The following is a 25,652-nucleotide window of genomic DNA, read 5'->3' as shown; positions in this document are numbered from 1 at the left end:
ATTCATGGTTTATAAATATATATATAGAAACCCTGTCAAAAACATACAAGAACTAAGAGGAATTCCAGAACGGATTGCACTTCTCAAAATTGAATTGGCTGTAGGTGAGGAAGACCAAGTATGGTCAATAATCCAAGCGTATTCGCCTACCGAATCAAATACAAAAGAAGACATAGTCAAAATCGAAATTTTTTACGTAGATTTACAATCCACTATTGCAAAAGCATCCAAAAACATAATAGTTATGGGCGACTTTAATGGAAAGATTGGCAAACAAAAAATTGGAGAAGAAAATATCATAGAGAAGCATGGGTTTGGCAATAGAAGTAAACACGGCTCACGACTAGTATCCTTTGCTATTGAAAATAAATTAAGCATCCTAAACAGTTTTTAAGTACGGAAAGAAACCATCGAAGAGATGGACATGGATCTCTCCTAATGGCCGGCATAAGAACGAGATCGACATCATTATGTCTAACAATATATTTTTTTTAAAGATTTGTCTGTTTTAAACAACTTTAATTTTAACTCAGATCATAGAATGGTGAGAGCTAAACTATCAGGGACAAGTGTCAAAAGAGCACGACTGTTTCACAACAGTATGAAAGCCATTGAATGCACCGGAAACTAATAAAAATAAATATAATTAGTAAGACAGCAATAACATTAAAAAGTAAGCAATTATTACAAGAACGGAAAGAACTTATAAAACAAGGAAAATACAATGAAAATAATAGACAAAAGATAGCAGAAATAAGAAAAAGATAAGCGAACAACTCAGAAAAAACGAAAAACAAAAAGGTTAACAACATTAAGAAAACATATTGAAAAAACTGGAGGAATAAAGAAGGCTTTAAAAGAAATGAATTATAAAAAAGACTGGATTGGACATGGAAAATAAAGGTAATGGAAAGACCAGTATAAGACCAGAAATACTAGGAATAGCTACGGAATACTGTCAAAACTGATACCAAAGTCATAATGGAAAACAAGTAAAGAAAGAAACAATAAAATCTATCGAAACACAAAAGCTAGATAAATTACCTGGATCCGATTTAGTCACAAATTAACTACTAAAAACTACGTTACCAGTGATAGCACCAATACTTATTGATGTGTTCAATGAAATCCTCGAAACGGAAATCATCCCGGAAGACTGGACCAAATCTTCAATCATACTGCTGCATAAAAAAGGAGATAAGGGCGATATAAGAAACTACAGGCGTATCAGTTTCATGTCCAATATTTATAAAGTATTTTCAAAAATCATATTAAACAGAATTACCAACACACTAGAGGAAAACCAACCTAAGGAACAAGCTGGTTTCCGAAGCAAATTTTCAACTATTGACCATATACACACTCTAAGAGATATAGATACACAGAAGTATAAAGAATATAATAAAACATATTATAAAGGATTCGTTGACTTTAACATAGCGTTTGATACATTGGAACATGAGCATATATGGGACGCTCTAAAAAAACAATGGGTCGAAGCAAAATACATACGAATAATTAAAAACGTGTTACGCATAGCTAACCCTAGCGAAGCGCCGCATAAGCATAGTCCCATAAACGTTGCACACGGCACTCGACGCACGAGGCGCAAGCGCAGCAGAAACGTGACTTAGGTGACATCATGACGGCGTTTACCCGATCGTGGGAAATATAAGTGTGTTCATTACTTGATCTAGCATCGATCAGTAGACATTAGGATAATTAATTGTAATTAGTTTTAACTTTCTTTTAATAAATAAGTTGAAGTAAATTTGCATTTTTTTGCATCTCCTGGCTGCAACCAACGTAATTGGCGCAGTCGGTAGGATAGTCTAAAATAATAGAGTCAGTGAATTGATCACCGATAAGGGCTATTAGAACCTACTTGAGTTGCGGCGAGGTAGAGTATCCGAAAATCGATACAGCAGAGAAATGCAGATGATTTGGTAAGTACCTAGATCTTACTAGAGTTGCTCACCCTTTTTTAATTGTAATTTTCCTGTGATTTTTTTTTCTCTTTCCTTTTGTTTTCCAGTGTAATTTCCTCTGTGTACCTATTAAATTTTAAAAAAAATTTCCATCCACGGAAACCGAGGACCACTAGGTCAATTAGTATTAGTAGAATCTCGCAAATTGATGCAAGTAGGAATTTAGAGGATATATTAGAAAGTAGCGATAGCATAGAATTTTCTAGTTTATTTAATTTGCATAATAATATTAATTCAAAAATGAGTGTAGATTTAGTAGACCAAGTTTTCAAGGCCTTACGCTTGTTACCCGAGTTCGATGGAAATCCGAACGTACTTACGCGGTTCGTGCATTTGTGTGATCAACTGGTAGCACAATTTATTAGAGCGGAGCCAGGATATGAACTCAGTAACCTTTCCTTATTAAATGGTATCCTTAATAAAATTACCGGACATGCCGCGCGCACAATAAATTCAAATGGCATCCCCGAAAATTGGCAGGGTATTAGAAATGCCTTAATTAATAATTTTGCTGACCAGCGAGATGAGACCGCTTTGTATAATGATTTAGCACTTTTAACCCAGAAAAATTCATCACCTCAAGAATTTTATGAAAAATGTCAGAGTTTGTTTAGTACAATAATGACCTATGTTACACTTCATGAAACGATAACCACTACCGTAGAAGCAAAGCGTACATTGTATAAAAAGTTAACCCTACAAGCGTTTGTACGAGGTCTGAAAGACCCATTAGGTTCACGTATTCGGTGCATGCGACCGGATACAATAGAGAAGGCATTAGAGTACGTTCAAGAGGAAATCAACACCTTATATTTACAGCAGCGCAATGACCAATTACCAGGTGAACGCAGAGTGCAGTCTACGTCTTCATATGACGCAACAAATAAGTATAATGTTAAGCCTTTTAATTTGCCACCCTCGCGGCCTTTTACTTTTAATTCATTCAATGTCGCACCAGGAACTCCAAAGCATAATTTTCAGCCACCGGGGCCATTGCAAGTCTGGCAACCCCAAGCACCGCCTAACAGAGGCCCTACGCGTACACAACAAATTTTCAGCACACCTCCACCTAATTACAGACCGCAAAGCAACGTGTTTAGAGTTCCTCAGCAAAGGTTAGGACACACACCTAATAATAACGGTCCTACACCCATGAGTGGCGTAAGCCACTATGTTACTAAGCCATTGCCTAGACCGATGATAGGACGTGACTGGAGACAACATGGAAATCCACCCCCATCTAATTATTTCAAGACGCGTGAAATAAACTTAAACGACGTTGACTATTACAATTATTACGAATACCCTGAATATGACTATGACTATTACGAACAGACGTACTCAGAACCTTTATATTATGAGCCAATGTACGAGCAAGCGTATAGTGCTCATACTCCCGCTTACGTTGAAGAGCACCATGATGAACATCCTTCTGATAATCAGGATTTTCAGGAAACTCAAAAATCAGAAAAACCAAAATAGAAATTAATCTACAAACTCAGAGACAACTTCCATTTATTCAAATAGCAGATCCACCCTTAAAATTATTAATTGATACAGGCGCGAATCAGTCCTTTATTAGCCCTGAAGCTGTCAAAATTTTTTTTTCAAATGTTCCGTGTAATTATGAACCCTTTGAGGTAACTAATATTCATGCGACCACTAGGAATAATTATTCAATTACCATACCGTGTTTTTCTGAGTTTAACGAAGATAGTGAGATTACTCTTTTTATATATAAATTTCATAACTATTTTGATGGTTTAATTGGCTTAGATTTATTAGAAAAATTAGAGTCTAGCATAGATTTAAAAAATAAAGTCTTAGTTACACGTAAGTCGACCAACCAGTTATGCATGTATGATTCACGAAATTGTAATCTTTATGAAGATATAATACCGGCTAACACATCCAAATTGATCCGCATACCTATTAATTTTCATGATGGTGACGTTTTAGTGACAGAACAAATAATATCCAACTGTACTATTCGCGATTGCATTACCACAGTCAAGAACAATCGCGGTATAATAGAGATCGTAAACCCCACTAAGCATGATATAGTGTTCTCAATGGATAAACCGGTTAGTGCAGAACTATTTAATGAGCAATGCACGCACACTCAACAACCTAGTGATCGTGCTTCGGAAGTTCTTTCGCGATTACGAACTAATCATTTGAATCCAGAAGAACGTGCTAACTTAGAATCTCTCTGTGCACAATATGCTGACGTTTTTTATCTTGATGGGGAACCCTTGACATTCACCAATAAAATTAAACATAAAATCCGTACCACAGATGAATTACCCGTTTATACTAAAACCTATAGATACCCTTACGTTCACAGACAGGAAGTACGGGAACAAATTACAAAAATGCTTGAGCAAGGGATAATCCGTCCTTCACAATCAGCATGGAGCTCCCCCATATGGGTAGTTCCAAAGAAAAGCGATGCCTCTGGAAAAATTAAATGGCGTATTGTTGTTGATTTCCGTAAAATTAATGAAAAAACTATGGATGACAAATACCCCATCCCCAACATTAACGATATTTTGGATAAGCTTGGTAACTGTCATTATTTCACCACTTTAGACCTTGCAAGTGGATTCTATCAGGTAGAAATGGACCCCTCTGACATCCACAAGACGGCATTTAACGTAGAACATGGGCATTTCGAATTTTTACGAATGCCAATGGGTCTGAAAAATTCACCATCCACATTTCAACGTGTGATGGATGATGTCCTAAGGGATCTTCAGAATGTTATCTGTTTAGTATATTTGGATGATATAATAGTGTTTAGCGTCTCATTACAGGAACACATAGTTAATTTAGAAAAAGTTTTCAAAAGATTAAGGGAATCTAACTTCAAAATTCAAATGGATAAGTCAGAATTCTTAAAGTTAGAAACCTCATATTTAGGACACGTAATAAGTAAAGATGGTATAAAGCCTAATCCCGATAAAATCACTGCCATCCAGAGATTCCCCATTCCAAAAACTGCTTCTGAGATTAAGCGTTTCCTCGGTTTGCTCGGTTATTACAGGAAGTTTATTCCAGACTTTGCTCGTATAACTAAACCCATGACGCAATGTCTAAAAAAAGGTTCAAAAATCACCTACAACGATCCCAAATACATTGACTGTTTTGAGAAATGTAAGATACTCTTGACTAACGACCCTATACTACAATACCCGGACTTCACTAAAGACTTTGTACTAACAACTGACGCTTCTAACTTCGCGATAGGTGCTGTTCTTTCTCAAGGACCAATAGGTAGCGACAAACCAATAGCTTACGCATCCAGGACTTTAAACTCGACTGAGACTAACTACAGTACAATCGAAAAGGAACTGCTAGCCATCGTTTGGGCAACAAAATACTTTCGTCCGTATTTATTCGGTAGAAAATTCAAAATAGTCACAGACCATAGACCTCTACAATGGGTTATGAGCCTTAAGGAGCCTGGCTCTAGACTCACCCGTTGGAGACTTAAGTTGAGTGAATATAATTTCACCGCAGTCTATAAGCAAGGCAAACATAACACCAATGCAGACGCTTTGTCTCGTGTTGAATTAAATAATGAAGACACTAGTTCTATAGTTGTTAATGTATCTGAAAAGCCTCAATCAGTTGCGGGGTCTGAAACTCTATCGGCTCCCTCCAGATTACCGATTAATTCAGAAACAGTGACTGTTCACACTAGTAACGAAATTCCAATACTCGAAGTCCCAATTTCAGATGAACCACTAAATAAATTCAGTAGACAGATTTGTTTCATTTTAGTAGGCGATATTACGAAAAGACCAGTAGTGACTAAACCCTTTGAAACTCACACCCGGACTACTATACAACTTTCCGAATCTAACTTGACTAATGACGTTGTTAATGCAGTTAAGGAATATATTAATCCAAAAGTAAGAACAGGTATAATAATCCATCCACCTCTCGCTATGTATAAGATTATTCCAATTATACAAGATAACTTTAAAAGCTCTTCGATGAATCTCATCTTGACAAAAATCGAATTAGAAAACGTTAAGGAATATTTGCGACAACAGGACATCATAAAAAAATATCATGAGGGTAAAACAAACCATCGTGGTATCACTGAATGTTACTTGGCCTTATCATCTAAATACTATTGGCCTAGGATGAAAGAATGTATAAGTAAATATATAAATGAATGTAGCATTTGTGGACAGGCTAAATATGACCGAAATCCAATTAAACAGAGATTTTTAATAGTTCCCCCTCCTTCTAAACCGTTTCAGATAATTCATCTTGATCTTTTTACAGCTCAAAACGAAAAATTTTTAACAATTGTAGATGCGTTTTCTAAATACGCGCAAGCCTACCACTTAAGGGATAGTACTGCTCTGAGTGTCGTACAAGCATTATTAATATTTTGCACACATCACGGTGTCCCATTGACAGTAGTGACAGATGGTGGACCTGAATTCACAAATCAGTTATTTGCAGAATTCATCCGGATCCATAAGATGCAACATCATAAAATACTAGCACATTCACCAAACGACAATGGTATAGTAGAACGATTTCATTCCACTATCCTTGAACATCTCAGGATACTGAAACTTGAGAAACGGAATGAACCAGCTGTTAATCTCATGCCTTATGCTATCTTAGCATACAATAGTTCCATCCATAGTTTAACGAGGTGTAGGCCTTTGGACTTGATAACAGGGCATTTTGACCCGCGTGACCCAATTGACATTGAATTAACTGAACATCTATTTCAGCAGTATTCACAAGACCATAGGAAACGAATGCGTCAAGTATATGATATGATTAATGAGATTTCCTTACACGAACGCACCCAACTGACTGAAAATCGTAACAAGGATAGGGAACCGGAGATAGACTATACCCCTGACCAGCAAGTCTTTATAAAAAATCCTTTGGCATCCCGACAAAAACTAGCCCCTCGCTTTACGCAGGATACTGTACTTGCAGACCTTCCAATCCACATTTACACAAAGAAAAAACGCGGTCCAGTTGCCAAATCTCGCCTTAAGCGAAGCCCTAAAAACCTCACCTTGTTGCAGGATATTTCTATGGCTGACAGTACTCCGCACGACCCTAGGACAAGAAGTAACGATTGACTCACTTGACAATGGACCAGGATTACTTCCTTTCAAACTAGGAGTAGCAAGAATTGTCTCACATTACCACGCCTTCCTTAGCCATATAGACTTAGAAAATATTCATAGACAGATAGAATTAGTGAAAAGCCAGATATCCGAATTAAGACCCTTATTAAATAATAAAACTGTATTCCTTTTTGACCCACACATTGAACATCTCAATAGTAAAATTGCATCAATTACAAATAAACTCAATATATTTCAATCATCACGAAATAAAAGAGGTCTCATCGACGGTCTCGGTTCCGTCATAAAAAGCATATCTGGTAATTTGGATTACACAGACGCGTTGAAGTACGATCGCGCTATTAAGATCTTGCACAGTAATGAACAGAAATTAGAAGTAGAATTAAATAATCATGTCAGCTTAAATAAGAAATTTGTTTCCGAGAGCACTCAAATAATAAGTAGTATTGTATCAAATCAAGATAAAATGAATAAAGCATTAAATTTAATATTACAAAGCGACGCCAGAAAGGACACTGACTTAATAAAGTACGCACATATGGCACAACACTTACTGATCTTAGGAGATAATGTAGAAGATCTGTGTGAAGAGTTACAGAACTTAGAAAATACGTTAACATTTATTCGTGCATCGAGCACTCCATACTCTATATTTAGTGTTAGTGATGTTAAGGATATGTTAAGTAAGCTTAGGATTTTATATTCTAATAAGGAAGTCCTTGACTTTGAAATTAGAAATTTTTATGAAGTTATTAAATTAGGTTATTTTTATCTAGATAAACAAATAGTAATTGTTATTAAAGTACCGATTGTGGATCCTTCACTATACGACTTCTATAAGCTCTCCCTTGTTCCTAACAGAAACCATAAGACCTTGATCCCACCTTTACCATTCGTAGCAATCTCTAGCAAAGATTCTCGGTACATAGAGACAGAATGTCCGAAGTTAAACTCACTATTTCTCTGCGAATCGAAATCAAACCTACAGATACAGGAAAAGCCCGATTGTGTCCAGCAGCTTATTACTAATCAAGAACTCCCGCCATCCTGTGAATTAACGTCAGTTACTCTGAACAACGAAGCACTGGAAGCACTTGACGACAAACATTACACCATGAGCTTCCCTATTCCAACAAAAGTAAAGATATCCTGTGGACAAGAACAGTATCGAACTTTACATGGCAGCTACTTAGCAATTATCCCACTGAATTGCAACTTGAAAGCACCTACCTTCACGATCTCCAATTCAAACGATCATATCAAAGGACATGTCGTAAGAATAATTGAAATGCCCCAGTACATCGAACCAGAGCCCAAATCTTTACCAAAATTTATTCTAAATTCACCAAGTCTACACAAGCTCCATACTTTTAAAAATGATATAGCAACTCAATCATTGATACATCAAGAAAGCTTCACCGATCCAGTAATCTATCACACGACAATACCCATGTACCTTATACTATTGGGTACATGTGCACTTATTGGAACTTTATTATATCTCCAATTACATAGAAGAAACGAAACCAGCGGAATCACGAAGACCTGCAGCGGCACCCCTGATGCAACATATGCTGTTCCGGCACCCAGGAAAATCAACCCTAACCAAATAAAAGTTGACCATGGATGCCTACCAGCGACCATCTCGGAGACGTCCTGCAATAGTCGCTGTTCTACGGGGGGAGGTGTTACGCATAGCTAACCCTAGCGAAGCGCCGCATAAGCATAGTCCCATAAACGTTGCACACGGCACTCGACGCACGAGGCGCAAGCGCAGCAGAAACGTGACTTAGGTGACATCATGACGGCGTTTACCCGATCGTGGGAAATATAAGTGTGTTCATTACTTGATCTAGCATCGATCAGTAGACATTAGGATAATTAATTGTAATTAGTTTTAACTTTCTTTTAATAAATAAGTTGAAGTAAATTTGCATTTTTTTGCATCTCCTGGCTGCAACCAACGTAATTAACGTATACACAGTGAGTACAGCACAAATTAACTGGAATCTACGGGTAACGAATTTCCTATTAAAAATAACCTAAATTATTTTCAGCAGTACTAGAGATGATCTTCAGGAATTTAAAGTGGACCAAAAATGGGCTCAATATAAATGGAGAAAACCTCAACCATCTACGTTTTGCCGATGATTTGATTTTGTTCTCAGAGGACGCAGGAAATCTGGGACTAATATTGCAGCAGCTATCCGATGAAAGCGTTAAGGCCGGTCTGACAATGAATCTAACTAAAACCAAAATTATGAATAAATAACAGTAAATAAAGAACAACTAGAATATGTAAACGAATATATATATTTGGGCCAACTTATATCTACAGATAATTGCATGAATAAAGAAATAGAAAGAAGAATAACTAATACTTGGAAAACTATATGGTTGCCAGAAATGGGCGCTAACAGAATTACAAGAAAATAAATTAAAAGTTTGCCAAAACGGAATGGAGTATTTTAGGAATAAAAAGAATTGATAAAGTAAAATTGCAAGAAATAAAAACGAAAACAAAATTCAAAAATGCACACACTGCATGTACAGACAGCTTAAATGGCGTTGGACGGGACATATGTTACGAGACAGTAAAGAAAAATGGACTAAGTTAATAACAGAATGGTACCCAAGAGATGGCAAAAGAAATAGAGGCAGAAAAAGCAAAAGATGGGAAGATGACTTCAAGAAAGTGGCTGATACGATATGGACCCGTTTAGCGAGAGACAGGAATATGTGGAAATCTTTAGAGGAGGCCTTTGTCGATAGACAAGCTGTCCTACACAAACATCCAGTTGCCGATAGTTCAAATAATAGAATATATTAAATCAATTAAGTGTTTAGTAAGTAGGCATGTATATACTAATTGTAAGGAAAAGCAGCAATAAAGGCTATTTGATTTCATTTTTATTGATTAGCTTCTGCTGTATGTCTGTTTTTAACCGACCCCATTGGACTTGATTTTGTTTAGTAGCTGTTCAAAGACAATCGTTATTGAGGAGTAAACTCCAGTCGTGCGTCGTATCTGACACACACGCTTTTTTGGCAAAGATTCCATCTATTCAATCCATTAATATTTTTGTCACACAAATTTTCATCAGTAACATTAACACATGGTTCGCCTACCAAGAAGTTTACTGGCGTCAATAGGAGAGTGTCACATGGATCATCACTTAAAACCGATGATACTTCGAAACGCGTCAATACTTTAATAACATTACCCAGAATGTTGTGGTTGCATCTGTCGCATTGATTTTATAGACACGTAATAGTGGTTGCTCGCATCCTTATTTATACCAAACTTCTGTTGTAATTAATGAGTACTTACATTAAACTAATTACTGCTAAGTAAGTACTGAAACTGTGTCCTAAATAGCATCTGCGGTCCAAGGAGCAAGAGGCCCAGTATGCATCAACGTATCCTGTAAATTTTCCATTACTTTCTTTTGTAAGTGTTAGCTTTAGATCTTTTGTTCCTTGCTTATTATATTATGTTAGCACGCATTTTGCCGCCTTCCTTATGTTCTTTTCCGTAATATTCAATAAACTGTCTTAGCTAGATAACAGCGTGTGGCTACTGGGAGATTCATAAGAGCTGCAGCCAGGTTTCAACAATAAGGCAAGTCAGTTTCAGGCTCCTATTTTTTCTCTTATTTATTTATATTTTATTTTGATATAACCCTACATCCATAGGAGTAGATAGTGGTTTTGCATCTTCCATTTAAAATTTTTTCATGAAATCTTCTATGTACTTCTTTTGACTTAATTTAATATTTTCTTCAGTGCATTCAAATTTATTTTTAGAGCGTTACTTAGTACGAGAAAATATTACTGAGTTACTCCCAAGTCGCGCCTAAAGAAGTTTTACTTCAAAAAAGATACGGCCGTTTATGCCGCAAAAAAACGTATAATTCGACACTCTCAAGGGAATAAATTTATAGTATACAGTATGTATTTTATATCTATGAATTAAATGTAGCCACATACTTGTTATAACATTTGCTGACGATATACAAAACATGAAAAAAGTCGGTGCACTAGTTAGGTCAAAAAGTAGACTTTTAATTTTGAGCGAATATTAACATGCTGTACATTGTACAATCGGGTCACGAGGTCACTCGGTCAACACTCAATGATTCAATGAACTTGAATCTTTGCACATCAAAATGCGATGTTGCCATCCCGCGTGCTTCAAGTTCAAAGACGCTGGTCGTTTGTCGGATAGAACACAAGCGATGTTGCCTGTTCGCTTTTCGCGGTGACTTCAAACGTGTCGGACCGTCCTAAAGTGAAAGAACGCGGACGGGCTTAGGGTAGGGCGCAACATATCGATAAATATATTCTTTTAAAGGAAATAATACCCGATTCAAAAAGCTATTTTACTTTAAATAATTAGCGCACAGTGTTTCTAGAAATATCGTAAAAAACCCTAAAACGCTACGCTTACTAAATTACTTAAACTTAAATACTTAGTGTATTTAATGAAAACGAATTTATTTAAATTATTTTTATTAAGTAGTAAACAGATAATAATTATAAACAAAGGAGAAATAAACAATAACGTTTTTTAATGTATTACATGTTATGTAATACAAAGCAATCTAATTTTTAAAAACCGTATCAACTTACACGTTGCTACTCAGGTTTTATTAAACGGTCAAATGAGCGTACAGGACACCTGATGTTAATTGATCACCGCCGCCCACATTCTCTTACAACACCAAAGGAATCACAGGAGCATTGCCGGGCTTTTAGAAAGGTGTACAAGCTGATTTTAAAGATGAAAGGGAACGCCTGACAGGTGGAGATGATATCGTAATTTGTGGCGAGTTGTGCGAAAGTGGAATTCGGCGGCAGGAATCAGGTCAAGCAGTTGTTCGGAAACTCCCAGCAACGCCAAATGATCTAGCCATTTACAGAGCACTGGATCCCCGACAATTCGAGCAGCTATCCAATACACGCGGGCAATAGGTTCTAGCTGATGCTGGGGTGCGTCCGACCAGAGGTGACAACAATACAGGCAGTATCTGGTGTTCCTGTGCTTTTGGAGAGCGCTAGAATCTAGGTCAGCTTGAAGTATTACCGTGATCTTTTAATGACCCCTAGCTTCATTTAAGCCAATTTGGCTTCCTTGACACCTTCCAGATGACCTGACATGACATGACCGGACGTGGTCTTCATAATCTACTCGCAGCCAGAGAGTACACCCTACCCTTGAAATTGCCGAAACGTTGACAGCAGATATCCTCCCCAACAAACACACCTACCCATATTATTATTCTTTCATTATTCTGTGCGAGTGAGGAACATAATCCGAACGAGTCTGCTCCGATTGTACTGTAGTCATAGGACGACAGCATGACTCTGTCACATCATAACACACTTTTAGCCACCCACAGCTCACAAAACAGTAGTTTCGTAAGTTAAATCGTTAAAAAAATATTTGCTAGAAGTTCATCAAATTTATAATTTGTTAAAATTATAATAACATTCGAATAACACATAAATAGTTGTATCCTATTGTATCCTATCCTTGGGTAGGTATTTCGTAATGGATGCTAAATAATGGTAAAAAAGTATCGATAAACTATAATTGTGAGGTATTCCTATTCAAGACTTTTTTCGTTATTTGAATGTTCACCACTTCAGTCATCACAGTGACCAGTGTATCGCGAGTCTTCTGGGCGAATAGATTATGTGTTTGCCTTTCGAAGGAATGAAGCTGAAATGGAGACTTTCTACTACTGTATGTGTGTATGTATGTGTAAATTGTGTTTATAAGTATGTTAATTGTTATTATTTTTACGGTGAATTTGACATTTATTTTGTCTTTGACGTTTGCGAATACGGGTGAGTTTTTTTGAATATAAAACAAGATGCACAATATTGAATTTACAGTTCAGTTCAGTTATACCGAAATAAAAAAGTGTTCGTAAGAATGAACATAGAGAATTTTGATTTCGTCGCAAATTATCAAACAAATCAAAGGTGAAGCCGACGATCCAGATGTCAATGTACGTCGTCGAAACAGTACTGCTAATTCTTAGTATATTTATTTGAATATTTATTTTGTTTGAAAATTTCACTTTTTCAATTTAAAGTTTTTAATTAAATAATTAATTTTGCAATAGCTCTGTGGACTAGTATTACTTATATTTTTATTTATTACATAGGTATGCAGACCATACTTTTTTATCCTTTGACCTTGAACTATGAAATTTGGAAAAATCTCAACCTAAACAAAACTTTCCAACCACAGATACAATTTATTACCATTCTTTACAAAACGTTTTGAGTATGGTTACAAAAACATATTGTCATTAAACCCAGGAGGTGGAAGATGATCAGCGTCCGGCGGAGCACGTCTTCGTCCTGGCATTGGCCCAGCTCCGGGAGGTCCGAATGGGTCAAAGCGTGCGCCGGGTGGTACTGCACCCCTGAAAAGTCAATAAAAGATGTAAAATGTATCTACATTTAAATAATTTCCTGTACTACATCCAGTTTTATACAACAATTCACTCAATTAATATTTCATGCCAGATTTTAAAAAGGGCTCTTAATATAAAATCTACATAAAATCAATAAAGAAACTTATTGAGCCGGGGTGTAAACAATTAAATTTTGCATTGTTATGCCCGTATAGTGAAAAAAAATGCCTACTGATTAAAATAATATTATTGATGAATCTGTAAAATCGTGTAAAGACGTAATATAAAATAATTTATCACTACGAATTACTCTTATACTCGTACATTGAAATCGTTTTCTAGCTGCCAAGTGCAGTGAGGAAGGTTTCCAATTTTTTCTCTCTCTCTCTTTTCCCTCTTTATTGCACTTGTCACGATATGTTGGTACTTTCCAACAGTGAGTAACACTTTTGTTTGCTTGCGCTGGGATTTATCTTATGGTTAACAATGACCCATTGGTCACATGCATCAATTAATGGTTGTTTTATTCAATACGTGTTTGCAATCTAGTTAACTATGACTCCTTAGTCGGGTGAACTGACCACAGTCGCTGTTGATCAGGGCCGATGCAATATGTTGGGGTGATTCGAAATCCTTCCGATATATCTTTGGAGAAGATTTTTTATTTCTTCTTTTACTGTAGGGAACCCTATATCGAGGTACATAATTATGTCTATTGCTGATACACCATCATATCTTATAAATCATTCTGATAGCTTTGGATTGAAAACGCTCCATTATACACACATCAAAAAAGTCTAAGCAACATGTACTAATTTAAATTTAAGTAAGTTTTAAGTTTTATAATCTTAATTTTATTCAATTAAATATAACAATTATTCAGATTATACCACATGCATAGATAAATCATGTAAATATGACTGTATAGTCAATTATATTTACATGATTTATCGTCATGAAAATGCAAGGCATTTTTGAGTTATAAAAGTACATATGGACAGTGGAAATTTCAAAAATCGTAGAATTTATGTCAGAGAGTCATAAAATGCTGTAATAAATATCACAGAATTTTTCCAAAACAAAGTTACTGATGGAGTCTACAGATTTCAACGGTAGTATAGATTTGGCTATGTAGCTGATGTGAATTTTTATTTAAATTTAATGGAGGAATTAATATGTATGAAATGCATATTTAATTTAATATATACCTAAGACTTAATACTGAATAGATTTAAGTGAACATTTTTTTGAAACTCAGGACACACTTTTTTATACCTTAAAGGGATTCGCAAGGTTTTTCAACGAAATGTCCCAGCCGGCTTCATTTTTTCCGATATCTTCAACTATCATCATCATATTTCAACCATTATACACAAAATTTTAACATGATATACACCAAAACACTACTAATGAATCACTAACTACCTCTTTTAATATCAGTTCAGTAGTTTAAGATTTATTGCGAACACACATACATAGCTTGTACTTTGTTGTATAAAATGTAGTGATAAAATAAAAAAAAATTACCTCGGTAAACCTCCAGGGATACCAAGGCCAGGGTTTTCAGGATCTCTACGGGGTCCAAATGGGTTGAAAATCATACCACCACCACCTGGAGCAAATGGATCCAAATCTGATCTTCCTATGTTAGGTAAATTTGCTGGTGGTAGCTCCCTGAAAATAATCAATTACAGGTTAACATAAACATAAAGAATTGACCTTGTATAATACATTATGTACAGCATGGCACCACAATTATTAAATTAACAAACGGGTAGATAAATAAATAAAATATATAAATCTTTCGTGTCATAATTTCGGAACATCCTGTAAATAATCTAGTAGCTGCAAGCTAACGTACACTATACACCTACTTCTTCCACGCCGTGGCGTAACCATCAGAACTCATAGGTGAATAGGGCCCACGTAAGGTGATTAAATTTTTGTTTTCTAAATGTATAATTTTGTTTGATTCAAAATTTCAATTATTTTATTTATGATTACGTTTAAATAGCTTTACCCGTGTATCTATACGCTGTATATGAAACCTGTACATGACAATTAAAAAAGTGATCAAATAAAAATGTAGCCAGTTGCGCTATCCGCATCTTATTGTGTAAAACGTTTAGGAATACAATGCTAATTTATTTTGATGAGAAGTAAATAATTAAAAAATCCAAAATTATGGCTACATCCGAAAAAAGAGGAAAAAACTAACAAATGTTCACATACTTTTCTACCTTTTTATGGATATCCTATCAATTATTTTATATTTATAAAAGAAGATAAGTTTAGAAATTAGAAACTGCGCCGAAGTCGAACCGAGTCTCGGATGGATGGAAAATTATAGGCACTATCACAAATATATTATATAGTTTATAAAAAATCATAATATATAAATATATTTACGTATCTTAATTGTATTTCTTGCTGCAGTAAGTAATCAGATAATATTTTTAGATCCTGTTAGATTAAATCACAATCTGTCCTGTTTGTGATCGACTTAAATATTTTCAGGTCGTCAGCATACAGTTAATAATTACAAAGATGAAAAAACTGCTTTGTGTCATATACATAAGAAAAAGGAGAGGTCCGAGTATTGAGCCCTGGGATATGCCTTAAGTTACATGAATGCTCTCCGACCGATACCAACTCCTTTTTGAAGTAATTGTGTAATGTAAGAAGAAAATCAAAGTAAATTACCATGTACATTGTTACATCATTGTAAATAATTTTACCTAACGAAATTTCATGGTCTACCTTGTCGAATGCCTTCATAAAATCTATGTACCTAAATTACGTCCATTTGAACGTTATGGCCAATGTTATCGAACAGAAAAGAAGTAAAATTAAATAGGTTCGTAATCGTTAATCGTTTTTTGACGAAACTATATTGTTCTTGTAAAATGCTTCTACGGATAACAAGATATAGTTCATTATGAACAAGAAGTTCGAAAACCTTAGCTACTTCATTTAAAATAGTCAGTTTTACTTTAAAACAAAATAAAATTATTATATGAAAAAAAAATTAATGAAAATAAAATAAATAAGCATGAACTAACACTATTTGACATGTTTAAAATTTTACATATGATACAAGCTTGCTAATATTAAAAGCATGAGTATTCATTATATTAATCATTAAGAATTGAACTTTTGTATTAACATTTTAGGTCTAAGAATCAAAATAATGATGGTGTGGCCAATGCACCAGCGGCAAAGCGTCGCAGATTAGACGGTGAGTATTCCATATAATAAGTATTTGTAAGTAAATATACAATATACACCGAACGTGCGGTCGAGACTTAGCACGCGTAATTTTTAGTGTAGTATTACACTTAGCTAGATTTTTTTTTGCTTGTCAAATAAGTGAAACTAAGCAAGCACAAAATATTTCTAAAGCTTGCCACATCACGAATGAATTCATGAATGGAAACCACATTGAAGTTGTTTTTGTGATTTTTTTTTTAAGGAATAGGAGGACAAACGAGCATTGGTGGAGAGGGTCGCCTAGGTTTACGTAATCACTGCTGCCCATACTTGTAACACGGGAGTATTGCAGGCCTTTTAGACAGGTGTACCCGCCTTTTTTTAAGGTACCCATGTCATATAGTCTTAGAAACACCGCTCAAGGAAGCTCATTCAACAGCTTGCTTGTACGTGGAATAAAGTTACTTAAAAACCGCACAGTAGAGGAACGGCACACAATCACACATCCCGATGGTAATTTGTGGCTTCTCGTGCGAAGACAACATAAGTATATTGTTATAAAGTATAAAGAATTGAAATAATTTTTACTAGCATGCTCAATTGAATAAACAAACTGACAAAAATTCAACGACTATAATTGCTCTCGTTTACATAATACAAAATATTATAAAGTATAATAGGATATGTTTAATCGCAATATAATTCAATGTGTTTATTTTACAACCTTTGAAGGGCGAGCTTATGATGAAGGTATATTTAATAATTTGTAGATCAAATAACGAAGGCGCCTTTAGAGGACGAGGCCCGAGGGAGAGAAGGTGGTAGCAGACGTGGCTGTGGAAGAAGGTTGACAGCAACCACTTACTTCCCAAGTTTAGATCGCACTTTGTGTCATTTAAGAAAACTTTATCGGAATTCTACCTATAATCTCGAGCTTTATTTGAATACCTTGGGTTGAAAAACAATTTAATTATCATACATGTTGATTTTCTATACTTTCAACTACTTGAATGAATTTTTATATAGCCATAGGTGTAGTCGTTAAGTACTTATTTCGCTTTTAATTATGATGAATATGGTGCTCGCCTTCGGATAATCATAATCGCGTCATCGCCATCGGGACGTTGATGTGTTTCTTAAAATAAAATAAAAGTATAACATCGGCTACTGCAACGGCGTAGCGGCAAACATAGCGGCACTAGGCCCCTATTTCTTTTCTTCGGAATTCTGTGTGAGTGTGGTAAGTAACCCGGCCGAGTCCAGCCTGATTGCACTGACGTCATAAAACGGCAGCGTGACTCTCCCACTTTTAAAAAGCCCTTAGTCGCCTATTACGACACACTTGGGCCTGGGACTCCCCTAGTCTTTTACGCCCTGGGGAAGCACAGGGCAATTTTTTATGTTAGACAACAGAAACTTGGATTAAATAAATAATGTGAATTTTTACATATTTACAATTTTATTATTACATAATAATATGTTTTACTAAATCTTTAACAATGTATGATAACAAAATAAATAAATAATAATCAATATTATACTTCAGATGTGGATGCGAGAGTTACATACCAAAGATCAGGAGTATCAGGGTTCACACCAGGCATAGGTCTTGGTGGAACTCTTAGAGGATCATCATTTGCTCTTCTGTTGTTAGAATTACCTGAAAGTATAAAGAATAGATTTATCTGTTGTGTGTTTCTATAGTTCTCTTCGTTTTAATTGATTAAAACATGTTATATTTTGAATGATACAAGAAAGTGCACAAAACTGTATTTACTTAATGTTGAGATTCTTCATAAGTAATCAAAACTGCCTATGATTCTTTGTACCAAGAAAGGGAGTGTCGATTCTAAAAATTCAATACACTCCCAGGACATTTTCTCAATTGCACCAGTGGGAGGCTCCTTTGCACAGGATGCTGGCTAGATTATGGGTAGCACAACGGCACCTATTTCTGCCGTGAAGCAGTAATGTGTAAGCATTACTGTGTTTAGGTGTGAAGGGCGCCATAGCTAGTGAAATTACTGGGCAAATGAGACATAACATCTTATGTCTCAAGGTGGCGAGCACAGTTGTAGTGCCATTGATAATTTTTGGGGTTTTTCAGTGGGGCCGATATTAATAATATCTTTGTGCTGCAGAAGAGGGCTATTCGCGCGATTTATAACCTACCTATCATTAAGAGAAAAATTTTAAGAAAGAAACATTTTGACTGTTGTTTCTCAATACATTTTTGATAATGTTTTATATGTTCATAAGCACATTGAGGTATTTTCTAGAAGCTGTGACATTCATAATGTTAACACGAGGAACAAACATAAACTTGTTATGCCTACTACTTGGTTGGGTCGAGTTAGTAAGTCTTTTGTTGGGCGATGTATATGCTTCTATAATATGATCCCAGAAAATGTACAAAACAAATGTGTTACGAAATTTAAAAGAATTGTTAAAAAACATTTGTGTGGTTATATTAAAAAGGTTATTATAGCATAAAAGGTTTTCTAAATGACACCACGGACTGACTCTAATAAAGCGAACACCCTCAGGCTCTTTAATTATAAATGCTTATTGTACGATATTACATTGTATTCCATATTTTATATTTAAAAAAAAAGCCCGCTGAGTTTCTTGCGCCCATTCTTCTCAGGTCTGAGGCAGTCTCTTTTGAATGGGTGGTAGATTTTGACGTTCAATAAGTGATTTTAAATCCTATTTTGAATAAAAATATTTGAATTTGAATCCTGAGTGGCACTGCATTGTAATAGGCAGGGCGTATAATAACCATCAGCTGAACATCCTGCTAGTCTTGTCCCATTTTTTCATTTAAAAAAAAATGGGGATACTGTATGTTTGTGACTAGGGGAGAGGTTGACATTGTAAACATTGTACATGTATGTACACAAAGATAGGAACAAGTGTGATCAAGTCTAGCTCTAAACTTCTAAAACACTATTATTTACCAACAAACAGCTAGCTGCCGATGTCACATAGTTGTTAATTTGACTTAATTATGTCAGTTCTAAGGAGGGTTTTACACATACTTGTTGTCTGAGTATGAGCTGTAGTAGTAGATCTCTCTGTGATGGTATCAATTAAATCCCTTTTTACATTAAACATCAGATCTTTATGTGATGGCAACATTTTCTCAATGGGTCCACTCATCTCTTTAACTGCATCATCTATTTTCACTGCCACATTTGATACTGCTAAGTCTTCTGATCTCTGGATAAGTCAACAATAAATAATCATTAGCGTTACTAATGTGCAAGCTGAATGCAAGCTAATTTTTTTTTTTAATTTTTTATAAATTTCATATTTTTTTATCTGAACTGATGAAATTAGCATAAGTATTATAATATTAGTAAGCAAATAAAAATATAAAGTTATATAGATAAATGATAGTTCACAAACATTAGCTGTATTATTCCAAAAAAAAAAAAACATGTGGTGAACACTTGTTTTAAAAAAGTGCTAGTACAAATCTGTCTTTCTGTTGTTTAGCATTCAACAATCTTTAGACATTGCTTATAGTTAAACAGGAGTTGAAGCTTTAGGTGGTTTTAAACAGATATATTATATTCATATGGAAGATTTAGATTATTTATGATGACAGCTGACAAAAATTATGTTCCATTCCTTTAATTATTGTTCCCATACACTTCAGTTGTGTTTATGTTGTGCTTAATAACATTTTAGTTAAACACTGTTAGGAATAAAGCAGATAAACTCCTGTTAGACATTTTTATTGTTATGTCACTGATATTGTTATAGTAAGATGAAGCTGTGTGTGTAAGCCATGTTTAAATTATTTTTTTGTAATTACACCATAGATGTTTAGGGTTGGTATGGTATAGACCTAAAACTGGTTTATAAGGAAGGTCATTTCACAAGTTACAGATATTAATATAAATCACAGGCCAATAACTACCTAAAACAAAAGACTGGAACCTGAAGATGAGTAAAGTAAATAATAAAAATGACACTACTACTAACATACACATGTATGGCATGTTTGCACTCAGTAGCTCTTACAAAAAGTCAAGTTAAAATGGTTAATAAGGCATAATTTTTAAGCCTAATAATGAAAACATTAACATTACCAACCATTAAATTAACAATAAGATTTCCATCTGTGTTTAAACCATGGAGAATGTATAATTTCTCATCTAAGACATATCGAAGTGTATAATTTTCATTGTCGTTCCATCCTGTAGGTAAAAGCTCACTTTTATCTTCATCGCCAGAGAGTGTGCGCTGTAATCGGAAAAATTTTACATCATGAAAGAAAAGTCACATTCTTAAACTTTTCTGTTTTTCAAAATTAATTGGAAAACTGCAATTAAAACCAAAATACCTACCTCATCACCCACACCAATACTCTTGAATCCTCTTTTTATTAAGTTAAAGTGTATAAAAGTTATAATAACATCAGCTTTTCTCTTAATATCCTTTTCTACAGTTTTAAAAGTCAAATCCCATCCAAACAATGGATCTGATGCCATTTCTATGAAATTTATAATAATTTAATAGGATTTATAAACAATTTAAGCACGATATTGTTTGAGATTTTGTCAAAACAAATTAATAATTACTATGTAGCCAGCAATTAATTTATTAAAGTCAATATAGGTACCTAGTACGTTTACAGTATTGTACCTACCTGTTATTATTTTCTCAAAACATACTTGTCATCACAGAACACTTTTACTCTAACGACATGTCATGCAGCAGGCAGCCATCAAAAATGACATCATGCGTACTGTGTACCTACTCGTAGGACTCGTAAGTCGTAGGTACTAGGTAGAGTTTGGCTAGCGAAAGTTGAAAGAATTATTTACATTATTTTGATAATATAATCTCTAAGTATAATATGACGTCAAGGATTGTTTTGATACTTTGTTCAAATCAAATGATCTTTACTTGCAAGATAAGGTAATCATAATATGTTGTTGGATAATTAACAGGAGCTCTTATCCTAACCCGTAAGGCATGCAAACTTATAGTGGAATACATAGTCAGTTCACGTTTTAATTTCTTTAACAATGATTATAATATACTGTACTATACTAAAAAAAAGATATACATCCCAAGCAAACTTAAATTTACACTAATCATACAGTAGTTATTTTTTCATAGGCTTATTCATTTTAATTTATAATATAATGTCATTAGCTACACAATGATAATGAGTTCAGTCGAAGTTAATTTTTATTATTTACTATTTTATCGTCAAGAAAACCTTAATGAGTAGTATGCTTTTTTATTAAGTAAGATTTGAGTGACTTTTTAAAGTAGAATATATTTTCGAGCTTAATATTGTCAGGTAACTTATTGTAAATTGTTGGTCCCATGCAAAAGATGCTGTTTTGATACAACTCTGTTCTGGACTTCTAAGGTCGTAATTTGTTGTCGTTTCGTTTCGAAATTAGGGTTTCATATTTATTGATATTATTACCATAACTGCTACTTCATAAATATACACTGGCCTGCAAAAGTAAGTATCACACTTTTCAAATTTTTTTTTTCTTAACTTTTTTATTTAAGATTAAAAACGTTTTGTTGCAAATTTTATAGGCTTTAATTCTTAGAAACTAAAATTATACATTAGTAACATTTTTAACTTAAAAAAGATAAAACAACTAAAATAGACATTGTTAGATTAGTGTAAAAAAATTCAACTAAAATGTATTACATATTATTTAATTTTTAATAACTGGTATTGCCTTCTCGAGCTCTGATTACAGCTTCGAGCCGGTTTGGCATACTGAACACTAGGTTTCGGAGCCGATGTTGGGGAATATTCTCCCATTCTTCTACCAGGGCCTGCTTTAGTGCCCTGAGGGTAGTAGGTGGTGGTCTGCGATTTCTGACTAGCCTCCCAAGCTCATCCCAGGCGTGTTCAATCAGGTTGAGATCAGGACTTCTTGATGGCCAAGCCATCACGCTGATACCGACCTCCTGAATATACTCTTGTACGATATGAGCCGTGTGTGGCCGGGCATTATCATGCATCAGCATCGATCCATCACCCATTTTGCTAAATACGGCCCTGCATACTCATTGAGAATCTCTTGAGCATATCTTTGCCCAGTGAGGGTGGCATTTTCTATGGCTACTAGCTCTGTGCAACCTTCTGAAGATATGCCAGCCCATACATGTACACTGCCTTCAACGTATTGGACTCTTTCTGAGATGCAGGCTTGAAGGTGTCGCTCACCAGGTCGCCTGTAAACACTTCGCCTTCCATCAGAAATGTAAAGGGAGAATCAAGACTAATCTGCAAACAAAATTCTTGACCATTCTTCTTCATCCCACTGCATGTGTTCACGGGCGTATCGCAGTCTCGCGAATCGATGCTGTCTCTCGAGTTTTGGGCCACTCGCTGGTCCCGGAACTCCCGGAGGTTTCAAATTTGCTTCAGCAAGTCTTCTTCTCACTGTACTGTCACTAATGTAGTCCCTCCGGGTCTGAAGTAGCTGTTGCTGGACTTCAACTGCATTTTGGTGGCGATTTCTTAACACAGTGGAAATAATATAATGATCTTCTCGGGCACTGGTACACCTGGGTCTGCCATTACAAGGTCTCCTCAGATGGTGTCCAGTCTCTTCGTACCTTCGCTTTACCTCCTGGACCGTTCGTACTGTCACACCCACCATTCTTGCAGTGCGACGCATACTGATGCCTAGTTCCAGAAAAGCCATGATCCTAGCACATTCTTCAACTGAAAGAGGCATGATAAATAAATGTTATGTGCGTTTTAGCATAAATTTTTAAAACAAGACCCATCGATCTTAAAAAAAAAATTAAAACAGAAAGAAAAATGTGAATGGTAAAACTGTAATTCGGAAACGTCCACTTTGAAAAAGGAATGGTTTTGTTTTTGAAGGTTTTTTTCAGCCAATTCTTAAAAGAAGGTTACCGACTATAAAGTTTTTATGTACAAAATTAAATTCTCTTTGGAGTCCTTTTTATTTCGAAAGTATATCTTGTAAACTTAAAACGTTATCCCAATTTTAAAAGTGTGATACTTACTTTTGAAGGCCAGTGTATATTGATGGCATGCTAAGAATATTTAATTTAATAAAGTGAGGTTTACATAATTCGGTTGCTTTTAGTAAGCAGACAGATCTGACACATTTCTTTTGAGCTTTGAATAGTTCTTATATACCTGGAGCATTACCCCAGAATAGTATCCCATATCTCAGAGTGCTGTCTACATACGCATGATAAGCTGTTAACACTGCAGTCATATCAACTACTTTCTTCAGCATATGTAGAGGAAATGAGAACCTATTTAGTTTTTTAATGACAATCTATATGTGTTCTCCATGACAGATTGTGGTCAAGATAAATGCCCTAGAATTTTGTGGACTTCTCTTCATTAATCGCTTTACCGTCGTTATTTATATTTAATCCATAAGATTGTGTGTTTTTGTAAGTAAATTTCGTCATGCATGTTTTATTTAGATTGATTTTTAGATTATTATAATTAAACCACTCTTTTAGTTCGTTTAGCGAATTGTTTATGTAATTTTCATATGTTAATGGATTGTTGTCAATAAATATGGCAGTATTATCGTCTGCAAATAGGACCATTGGATCCTTAATAGTTTGAGGAAGGTCATTTATATAAATAAGAAGAAGCAGTGGTCCTAGAATACAACCTTGGGGCACGCCAATTGTTGTTTTCCGGGGTCTGATAAATATTTCATTTTGGTTTTAGTTATAAGATTTATTTAAGTTATTTCTTTTAATTGTTCTCTACCAGATAAATATGATTTAATTAAATTAAGAGCATTGTTTCTTATGCCATACGTTTCTAATTTTCTTTGATAAATATTAAATGGTCGACATAGTCAAAAGCTTTGGTCATGTCCATAAATATTGCTGTCACTCGTTTTTTATTTTCTAATTGTTCAAGTATATATTGTGCGTATTATTGACTTTTTTCCTAAAAACTATTTATTTTGATTCATATTAATCCAATTTCACGTATATTTAAACGAATTAATTATGGGCATACGTTCATCAGTCATCCGCGTGAACTTAGAACTTACTACTTTTACACTGATATAGAATCTTCGAATGGTCCGAAACTAGTCTCTATCAACACCGATGAATCGTGAGTATAAAGGCCGTTTTAAATAAATATAGTTTATAATGTCTCACAAAAGTTTTAATAAATTAGTAAGTCGTCATGATATAAATAAATGAAATTATATTAAAAAGTAGTTTTCATTTCATCTTCACACCTTTGCTACGGCTGATATAAGTATACCGGTGACCTATCAAAGCTTCACACGGACGTAATAAAAAGCTACAGAAGAGGGGTTTATTTTATATTATTTGACTTTAAATATTGTATTTAATTAATATTACATAATTCAGATTGATTCAAATTTCCTTTTATATTTGCAATTTTTCAATATTTCTAACGTTTTAAATACTATTCTCAAAATAAAAGAGTTGTAAGAGATCGAATAACAAGAAGTCCGACCTAATGTTTAAGTAGCTATATTTTATAAAACTCCGACAGAAAATGTTTCGGAGTGTGTTTGGGTGTTCCCAAAATAAACAGTGTCAACTTCGTTAATTCAGTATATAGCTAGTATTAACAGCAACAGATTTTTTAAATCTTTAGCGCCGTTTCTTAAGGACAGCTTTAATAATTAGCCAGACTCTAAAGCTGAAACAAAAAGAAATGTTTTTTTCGGAATGTGTCTGTGACCTTAATAAAAAAGCAATCTATTGCTTGCTAGAAAATAGATTAGTAACAGATCTCTACTGTTCCGCAGACATAAAACGCCCCATGTTTTTAAATCGAAATCTAATTGACAACGACATGACATTGTCAGCCGTCAGGTTGCTAGTACCACGCTGAGTATTTA

At 34.8% G+C, this 25,652-nt stretch overlaps 1 protein-coding gene across 2 annotated transcripts; it reads right to left on the bottom strand.

The window, feature by feature from the left end:
• Positions 1-13,372: 13,372 nt before the first annotated feature.
• Positions 13,373-21,515, bottom strand: LOC126977300 (proteasome inhibitor PI31 subunit). Of its 2 annotated transcripts, none has more exons than XM_050826072.1 (7): positions 21,425-21,515; positions 21,123-21,268; positions 20,869-21,018; positions 19,806-19,986; positions 18,334-18,424; positions 15,082-15,228; positions 13,373-13,563 (listed from the first exon to the last, which is right to left on the bottom strand). In XM_050826072.1, the coding sequence occupies exons 2-7, from the start codon at positions 21,264-21,266 to the stop codon at positions 13,428-13,430; spliced, it is 849 nt and encodes a 282-aa protein (XP_050682029.1). In that variant the 5' UTR covers positions 21,267-21,268; positions 21,425-21,515; the 3' UTR covers positions 13,373-13,427. The 2 variants fall into 2 exon arrangements, with proteins under 2 accessions (XP_050682029.1, XP_050682030.1); XM_050826073.1 differs by lacking the exon at positions 21,425-21,515 and adding an exon at positions 21,398-21,414.
• Positions 21,516-25,652: the final 4,137 nt, after the last annotated feature.

This window comes from Leptidea sinapis, chromosome 44 (genome assembly GCF_905404315.1).
Source record: "Leptidea sinapis chromosome 44, ilLepSina1.1, whole genome shotgun sequence".
NCBI lineage: Eukaryota > Metazoa > Arthropoda > Insecta > Lepidoptera > Pieridae > Leptidea > Leptidea sinapis.
Note: the sequence above shows the minus strand (reverse complement) of the source record. Positions and strands in the feature narration are given on the sequence as shown.